The sequence below is a fragment of the Diospyros lotus genome, chromosome 14, assembly GCF_014633365.1.
Source record: "Diospyros lotus cultivar Yz01 chromosome 14, ASM1463336v1, whole genome shotgun sequence".
In the NCBI taxonomy this organism is placed as follows: domain Eukaryota; kingdom Viridiplantae; phylum Streptophyta; class Magnoliopsida; order Ericales; family Ebenaceae; genus Diospyros; species Diospyros lotus.
In genome coordinates, this window is record NC_068351.1 from 4,976,783 (window position 1) to 4,986,949 (window position 10,167).

Sequence of the window (10,167 nt, forward strand, 5' to 3'; positions counted from 1 at the left end):
GCTAAGAAGTTAGTTTAATTTGATATAAGGGTTAAATTATGTAATTTTAAACACCACACTAATGTTATAAAAAAATTATGTAATTTTATAAGAAACTTTAGTGTGACAGTAATTTATCTTTTAATATATGGTAAAAGGCTAGATTCACTTTTAACTTTTTGCTTTTAAGACATTAATTTTTTACTCAAATTTATCTTTAAATTAAATAATTTAGAGGTCAACATGAATAAAAAAGAGTATAGGAATCAAAAAATTGAAGAGCTAAATTGGTTTTTTTTTTTCTTAATAAATATTACTTTTTATAATAATGAAACAAGAAGGTGATGAGAATGAATGATCCTGTAAGATGGGCCATGACGATGATTCTCATGATGGCCCATGCTTTTCTGCAAATGGGCTGCAGCATGCTGCCGCGGGTTTGATCAATCCATGCCTTTGCCATCATGAATATATGAAGAACCCATGCATGATATGCTCCATACCATTCAACATACGCATACATGATATGCCATCATAATATGTTATATAATGCATTTTTAAACAAATTATTTTTTTACAGCCAAGTTGATATGACCATGCATATAATGCAAATGGTGAATTAAACAAGTTATGAAAGTGATGAGTTGGGAGAATAACACAAGGATGAACATTGGGTGAATCTCTGGAGATGTTGCTTGTGAATGAAGAAGGCTGGGGATTGAAATGATGATTTCCACTTAATATTGGGTTCCATTATCGCCAATCAATTGGACACCCACATGTCACAAGGCAAGAGACATCAAAAATAGTTTTTTTTTTTTTTTCTTTCTTTATCTATCTATTAGACAAGTTGACCAATAACGGGCTGGGGATTGATTGAGAGAAAAATGATGATTTCCACTTAATATTGGTTCCATTATCACCAATCAACTGGACACCCACAAGGCAAGACATCGAAAATTGTTTTTTTTTTTTTTTTTCTTATTTACCTATCTATTAGATAAGTTAACCAATAAGCAAAAAAAAAAAAAAAAAAGATTTTTAAGAATTGTTATAACATGCTTTTCATCCCGAGAAAACATAAAAATATAAAAGAAAAATTCATGAGAACCAGATATACTTACAGAATGGGGCTAAAAGATTAAAATGCACTCACCCACATTGTATTACACTTTTTTCAATACAATGTGGGTGAAGAATATTTTAGTATTTTAACCTCTATTTTATAAGTTTGTCTGTCAACTTATCTGACCTCGTAGAAGAACGTTGCCAAACAGACTTACAGAATAAAAGCTAAAAAATTAAAATGCTCTCGCCCACATTGCATTGCACTTTTTTCAATGCAATATGAGTGAAGGGTATTTTAATATTTTAACTCTTATTCTATAAGTTTGTTTGTCAACTTGTCTGGCCTTGTAGATGAACGTTGCCAGACAAGCTTACAGAATGGGAGCTAAAAGATTAAAATGTCATCGCCCACATTACATTGCACTTTTTTCAATACAATGTGAATGAGAGGTATTTTAGTATTTTAACCCCCATTATGTAAGTCTGTCTGTCAACTTTTCTGCCCTGTAAAAGAACTCAATGTAAAATCTTAGAAAATGCTATTGGTACACCCATTTTGTACATCTTGGGCTACATAAGAGAGTATTATAACAAAAAAATCCCTCATGAAGCGCAGAATATTTTGGTCATAATACCCCTTATGTAGTCCAAAATGTACAAAATGAGTGTACATCTAGCATGATTCAAATCCTATTCTCTTTATTGTTTCCATACCAATTTTTATTTTTTAAAACAGTAAAAAAATATTTTTTTTATATTTTTAAAAATATATTTTAAAAAACAAGGAAAAAATTTGTAAATAAGATTCAAAACAACTAAAATTGTTTTAGTTATTTTTATTACAAGCATGCTCAAAATTTACAAAAAACAGAAAATGCTACAGATAAAAAGAATACATTTTTAATAATCTTAAAATAGACGCTCAAAATAAAAAATTGAAAGAGACAAAAAAGAGCCCCAAGTCAATTCAGATTTCCCTTAGGGGTATATATTACTTCCTGGAACATTCTTCACGACCAGGCGCGGAGAGGATGAAGAGGGCTGAGGGATAAGATAGCAGCTTCATCTTAAAGAAATATGTTCATATGTAAGAGCGACAAGCATGTAATAAAGAGCGCTTGCTATTTGGATGAATTGCAAGTCCTAGAATGGGTCCAAGATTCTGAATGGGTTCTATGTCGAGAAGTCAAATAGTTATCAAACACCATTAGAAGGTACAAAACCTCAAAGATGAACAACAAAACATAAGCAACATTAAAAGGTACAAAAACTCAGATGAGCCAACATAATAGAAGCAACATGAAAGGTACAACAACTCGATGAACCAGCAAAATAGAAGCTTGGGATCATGTAAATTATTTGCAAATCTGGTAAAAGAGAACTCGTACTGCCAATAAATGAGGTAAGCAAATGAAGAGCATGGTTTGCGACATCTCTACATTTAGCAGGGGCAGATAAATAAATCATAAGAGCATAACGTATGATATAGCTAAACAACAGCAACAACTGATGCTGGGTACACAAGATAATTGAGGGAAAAAGACATTCAGATGGATCTAACCATTGAAGACATGAGAAAAGAACTGGTTTTTACAGGTCAACATGACACGAGTCAATCCAATCCATTTCCAAATCTTAAGGCAACAATCAAGAAAATGAACGAATTCAACATAATGGAATTTTGTACCGTAACCAGCAGAACTGAAGTTGGTAGTTCAGTAAATAAAAAGGTGTCTAGCTTTGGAGTAGACTGTTGCCAATAATTCAAGTAAACTTGGTGTTAAGAGTTGGGTAATTATTGGTGCAGTTGTTACTATTCTTTTTTTGGTATGTAATGTTAACAAAGAACGGCCAATAATGGAGTGGAACATGTATAAAGAGAAACAAAACAAGAAAATATGACGTGATATATCTAATCAACAAACTCATTGAAGAATAGGGTACAAGAAGACAGATGAAAGGAAGGATCCGCTTCAGATCATAAAAAGAGGGAAACAAGGATGGTTTTCTTAAAAAAAATGCGAAAGGGCCTTCAATATCCTCAAAAGCTCTCTTGTTTCTTTCCACAACCAGGCATACTTTTACGATGATAACCAGTAGACCATAAAGTATGAACAAACTATCAACAATTTTTCCAAAAAGAGAAGGAAGTATTATAAGAGTATATGGTCATACATGATATCGGAGATAATAAACCATAAAAGGTTATGAGACCGGCACATCTACCCAGTTTTACAACATCTAGCCACACACTGCATTGTATACCTTGTTTCTTCAACTTTCTTCCTGCGCCAACTTCAGTGAACCTTTTTTTTTTTTCTTAAGTTTTTGGCAGCTAGATAAGGCATACAAAGAAAAGGAATCAAAAGTTGGCCAAAACTCAGCTAAAACCTTATTATTGCCTCCTTATATTTGCTGACCAAGCATGAGGTGTCATGGATACTTCTTTTAAGAATTTTAAGAAAGGTCCAAAAGTAAGCATGTTTAACACTGAACTATGACTTGCATTCCAGAACATTAAAGGAATGAAACACAGCATACAGATCCAATGTCATAAAGCACATGAAACAAGAATCAAAAGCATATGAACTGGACGAGAATTGCTCAGCACAGAAAATATTGAAGAACATAGAATCTGTACCAAAAATGAAATATAGAGGGAGTCTTACCAACATTAAGAAAACAAAATGATTGAAAAGATTCTGCCTAAATCCAAGGAAGAAAGATAAAATCAAACTAAGGGCAACATGACCTTCTACACAACTAATGGGGTAGATATACATTTGTTCAATCAAAAATTTATGCTGGAAGGAGAAGAAAATGAAACATTTTTCCAAATGAAGAGGATATCAGAATCTCTGTTGAGTGTCTAATACCTGTTGTACAACCCAAACTTCACCAAAACTTGAGTTCCCAGAAACCTTGTTTATCATCATTCATATTCAAACTGTATCTCCACATGCAAATATTTCCTCATAAGCCTAACAATGGACGAGGTAAAATTGGCTAACATTTGGCACTCTTCATGAGTCTTGGCCTCAGATACAACACCATAGATGACCAGCTTCCTAAGATTGGGGCATCTTTCAAGAAATTCTGAAACCCAGTGTGAGAACAGGTCATTAATCACGGTCCACCCTAGCTCCAACACAACCACATTTTCAAATTGAAATGAGCCTTGCAGGCCGCAATGAACTGCTCCATCCTTTAGATCATAGCATAAGGAAAGATGCTTCAACAAAGGAAAACATGCAGATACTGTCTCTAGATCCACAACCTCATCCTCATCATCAAAAACAACGCCCCAAAGCCGAAGCTTTTTCAATTTGGATGATCTAGATATCATGTGATGAAACTTTGGCCACATGATTGTGAAATTACTAACATCCACAACCTCAAGATTTTCGGCACCTTCACCTATTTCAATTTGGATGACACTGACATCATCAATCTTGAGAAATCTCAAGGTCCCCTTGCTGACAAGTTCAAAAACCTCAAGAGTACAATCTTTCAAGTGCAACTTCTCAAGGCTATCTGCCTCCAATATGAACTTGTCCAAACTAACAGCTTCAACATATATATCCTTCAAAGAGACACTATTCAAGTCCATTGTTGTCTGTGTATCTGACATAGCAATATCTAGATTGGTTAGGGACAATACCTCAATTTTTGGGGAGGCAGTAAGCAGAAGACTCAAATCCAATGCTGAGATAGTGACATTACTCAACGAAAGAGACTTCAAGCAAGGAAATTTCTGATAGCTGTGTTCAACACCAGTGATAGAATTATGAGACAAAACCAATACTTCCAGCTTTTGTCGACCGCATTTTTCAAGAATATTAATGTTAGGGGTTGTCCTTACATTATAGTGTAGTTGGCGCAAGGTCTCTCTGGTATACATCAGCCAAGCAATCACTGGGGCAGCTGAGAACTCATCAACGTCATCCATAATAATTGATAGGCATTGAAGTCCAGTGGTCTGGAGAATTGTTTGAGTAATTAAAATTTCTAATCTACTTGCCGTGAGATCATGGAATATGGGGCAGACACTCGAATTGAAAGAAAGGGTACGGAGATGGTTCTGCCAAGCCTCTCGCCATTTCCTGCAGGTTGTTGACGCTATCACAACATCTCGTGCTTCCTCAAGCCGGGATAGTATGTTACCAATGACTTCAACAGGAAGGTACTCCATTCCTAATCAAAAGACTCAGAAACAAAGGTGAACGGTCTACACTCCACCAAATTCAATCAGTGACTCCCAAAGTGGCAAAACCCAGCCAGCTTATAACTACAATGCAGGTCACCAGAAAGAACTTTTGTTGCCAGCACAGGATAAATTACATTCAAGATAGACAATAACCAAGAAAACAATCAACCATATCTTCCAAACACCGTCTTCAATCAAGAAATCAAAAGAAAACCCAACTAAACCTTTTGAGTTTTCAAGACAGTAATCAACCAAAACCCAACGAACCCAATCCTCCGCACGCAAACCTAGTATCAAGATACTAACAAAAATCCAGTTGCTAGTGTTTCCATATAAATAAGCCAATTTTGCTAGCAAACACCAAAATCAAGTAATACGTAAAGTTCAGAATGAAAACGCAACAGGACGATAAGATTCCAATGGAACTCCCATCAATCGACCAAGCCGGCCCTGTCAAATTACAGTCCTGCAACCAAACCAAAAAATCAAGAAATACACATAGAATATAAAGTATAAAGTAAGATATAAACTGAAAAATCGAGAGGATTAAACTTCCAAGATCTGGTTGCTTACCGAGAGAATCAGATGGTCATGAACTTACCGATGGGCTGTCAAATTCAAGCCCCCAACAGTACGTATCTGAAAGATACATTAGAACTAGAGATGGAATTGAGAAACCAAGGAATCGATGAAACTGAAGAGAAGGTCCGGAGGATGTGAAAGAAGTTGGAATCTGATTCAATACAGAAAATGAAAATATATGAAAAGGAAAGGAAAGAAAATGGAGGTCAAGCTGAACCAGACGCGTGACGACTTCTCTATCTCTGTTTTTGCTCTGTCATGGACTCGTGTGGGAAAGTCCCTCGCACGTGACAAGATGAGATTTTAGAGAAATTACACTTCACACCCCTTGTATTTTTCATCAAAATTCACCTCACTCCCTTTTTTTATTTAAAAAAATCCGAAAATACTATTTTGATACCCACATTTTTACATTAATTAATGTGTGACGTATTTTGTATTGCATCAATATAAATATATAACATTAATGTATAAGTATTATTAAAAGTATTACAAATAAATATCAAAATAATATTTTTAAAAATTCATCAAAATTCACTTTATTTTTTTAAATTATATAGTTCAAATATAGTTTCTCTTTTACAAAAGAACTCGATAGTTAAAGACTTTTATTCATTTAGAATTTTTATTTTAGGTAAGATTAACATGGATATCGTATTTATTTGAAATATTTTCATTAAATACCACAATTATTTAAAATAAATTACTCTTTTATCTATCACATTAAATATCGTTTGTTAAAATGAGTAAGATAAGATCTTATCAAGAAAAGATTATAATACTTTTCTAATCAAGATAAAAATTGGTCAATATATGGACCGATTAAGATAAGTTTGTGAAATATTTTAAGATTTTTATTAAATTATTTATTAAATTTTTTAGAATGTACTAAAAAATACATACATTATTTTTTTTATCTATAAGGATCAAAATAAATTTATCCAGAAAAAAGAAAGATAAATTTACTTAAATAAAACTCAAATAAGAAGTCATGTGATTTCTTTTATACTAGTTGTCAAATAAATTTAACAAATATAAAAAAAAATACTTTTATTAGTAATACTTTTTATATTTTATTTTTTTTATTTATATCTTAGTTAATAAATATTATTTAAATAAATATATTTGTCTAAATTCATTAATGATGCCACACGTTAGTGACTGAGGAATTATCTTGGGCTCATGATGATTTGGGTAGAGCTGGCAGTGCTTTTAGGTTCAATTCTTTTGATATACCAACCTTTTACTAAAGAGCTGATAATAAAGCAAGCAATGGACAAAAATGGTAAAATTACTTTAATCACTTTATGGCTAATCATCAATTAATCACTATTACCTTGTTTTCCCATTTTCTTTTTCTTTACCCCCAAGCAATGAGACTTTGTTATTCATGCATATGATATCAAGCTTAATAAATGTATATCGATATGTATCTTAAATTGATTACGATAATATATTACATAATATAATGAGAGTAATAGTTGTTTGACACTTTGATTTTTAATTAGTAAATTTAGATTGTGAAACTTTGAGTGTGTTTGATTGCACACATTTATCATAAAAAATATATAATTATTACACATTTTCTATGAAAAACAATCGAACACTTTTTACTTTTCTATGGAAAAATATATATGGTACAAGCATTTAAAACTTCTTTTCATGGAATTCATTTTTCAATGGGGTGTAGTGGTTTTTGTTTTCTAGACAACATTATTTAGAATTAAATTCTAGGTAATGCAATCAAACACACCTTAATATCTTACTCTTATTTGTTATTTTATGATAACAAGAATATTACTCCTGAAGAGTGATGTTCGGGTTCGAGGCATCCACATTAATTTTTTTTAAAATTTAAAATATAACTATTTTATTATTTTTCATTCATTCTCTCTCTCTTTCTCTATATATACATGTTTTTAAATTTTTAATATTTTTCATATATTTTTTGATCTTATAATTAATGATGGCATAACTTTTGACACTCAAACTTGAATATTTTGGATTGGTGACGAACTCATTGAGTCGAAATCTCCAAATTTGTGAGTTTAATTATCTTAGGATGTGTTGATAAGGGTTTAATCATTCCAAATTAGGGTTTGAAAATAAAATTTCGTGAGTTTTATCTTTTAAATTTGGACTTTTTGGATACCATCAATGATATATATTTTTTATTTTTAAATATTTTAAAATTTTAATATTTATGAGTTTATGTCTAATGTCTCAGGACTTATAAACATTTACTCCATTTTTAAAGTATTCATACATGTTAAAAAGCAAGTCCAAACTCAAGTGAGAAAGGTCAAACAAAAAAAAGCCCTAAGGGTCACTGGGATGCCATCTTAGGAAGGCAACCTCCGAGAGACATTTTAAGACTCTTTAGGATGACTAGGTCCCCTGTGTGGCTTTGTGTGACTTTAAAAGTATTTTTTAGATGCCCCTAAGTGAAGTTTCTTCGGAAATTTCATCTGACTTATCTTAAAAAAATTTCTTGAAAACTCGAGTAACTCTTCTCATTTATCTCTCCTAATACTATCAGGAGTTAGGAATTTCTTTCCTATCACCCAATTCCTAAAGCCTTTCTCAATAGTAGGAAACCCTAACGATTGTCTTCTCAAGCCCCTCCGGCATGGTCATCAAGAGACTGTTTAAGAGAATGTGTCAAACTTACCTCTAATATCTTTACTTAAAAATTCAAAAGAGATGATTTCGAGAGATGTAAGTACTTTTTTACCTATTAATTTCACCCTTTATGAATATGAAGTAATTCCTCTAATTGAGGTGTGCTCGTAATTCTATTCAAACTATACTTCTACTATTTCTGCATTTTAACATATAAGAAAATTCTGTGTGGGAGACACTATTTTACAAGTCTTCTAAACACTAGAAGTTTAGAACAGACACTTTTCATCAATTATAAATTTATTATTTATCTAGCCAACAACACTTTATAAATATTCATGTGTGTGCTTATATGATTTTTTTTTTTTTTTATCACAAGCCATGATCTCATTTTAGAATTTGATGGATTTATTATTTCTTCATTTTTTAATATTATTTATTATTTTTCAAAGCTGGTTGTCGTTGGTTTTCGCAATGATTTGTCAAATTCGTAACGTATGCACGTTAATTGAAATTGATTTAAGTTAAGACTACTACTAAGGTCATGTTTATTTATATAAATTATATATATGTGTTATAAAAGGATCTCCCTTGGCATGTTAGTAAATATTTTTCCTTATATTTTAGTATGCATTAGACAATATAACCTTGCTACACATGGCTTTCACTTAAATTCTATAAGTATTAGAAAATTACCTAATGATTTGTATTTTTATTAGAATTTCATAATAATATGTTCGATTATAATATTTTTTTTAATTGAATATCAGTGTGACATAGTGAATAATTAATGTTCATTTCATTATTACTATGTATAAATAATTACCTAATGTCCATATTCCAATGGCCATCTCTATTTTTTTATTGTTGGAATTGTTAGTTTTCGACCTTTAAATATCATTTTACATCTTCATTCTTTTTTAAAAAAATTGTTTTCTTTGGTCTTTAAGTATCATTTTCTCTATTCTTTTAGTTTTTAGCATTATAATTATGGTTGATTGAAAGAGTCTCTCTTAATAAACATGTCTACCCTTTTGATTGGATTTGGTTTTTAGACTAAATTTATACTCTATATTATATAGTGGATTTGATCCAACCCAAACATATTCGATTCGTTTTTGTGTGAGTTTGAATATACTTTCACTTTAGTTTGGGTTGGGTTTGATTTTAATGGAAATTAGATCCATTGACAAGCCTAAAGGGAATAGAAGGGAGGTTGATAGAAAAGAAATAAGACAAGAAAGGAAAAAATAAATTGAGAAGAGATAACACAAATTCCATCCAAAAAATAGAATTTAAAATTTTTAATGCATATATGTAAAATAATATAGAAAAAACAAATATTAAGTAAAATAGGCATTTAAATACAAAAGAAAATTATCCCCAATAAGCATATAAAACATTTAGGGTGCGTTCTCTTTATTTTTTAATTTTCAATTTTAAGTTTTGAATTCATTTTCAGTTTTCTATTTTAGTAGTCTATTTTTAAAAAATTAAAAACACTTTCTCTTTTGTCATTTTAAAAAACTATTTTTCAAAATAGAAAATTAGAAAACGCGTTCTCTTTAAAATTTTAAAAATAATTTTTTAATGATATTTTATTCAATAAATTTAATTATTCAGTACATTATAAATATTTAATATTAATATATTATTAAAAAATATATATATTTTAAAGTTAATAAATTTTGTAATATTTTTTCCTATTA

The 10,167-nt window shown here is 30.9% G+C and overlaps 1 protein-coding gene across 3 annotated transcripts; it reads right to left on the reverse strand.

Annotated features, from left to right (window-relative positions):
• Nucleotides 1-3,683: 3,683 nt before the first annotated feature.
• LOC127789509 (F-box/LRR-repeat protein At1g67190-like) lies at nt 3,684-6,062 on the reverse strand. Of its 3 annotated transcripts, XM_052318389.1 has the most exons (3): nt 5,828-6,062; nt 4,709-5,720; nt 3,684-4,630 (listed from the first exon to the last, which is right to left on the reverse strand). In XM_052318389.1, the coding sequence occupies exons 2-3, from the start codon at nt 5,237-5,239 to the stop codon at nt 3,980-3,982; spliced, it is 1,182 nt and encodes a 393-aa protein (XP_052174349.1). In that variant the 5' UTR covers nt 5,240-5,720; nt 5,828-6,062; the 3' UTR covers nt 3,684-3,979. The 3 variants fall into 3 exon arrangements, with proteins under 3 accessions (XP_052174349.1, XP_052174347.1, XP_052174346.1); XM_052318387.1 differs by having other exon boundaries at nt 3,684-5,720; nt 5,856-6,062; XM_052318386.1 differs by having other exon boundaries at nt 3,684-5,720.
• Between the last annotated feature and the right edge of the window lie 4,105 nt (nt 6,063-10,167).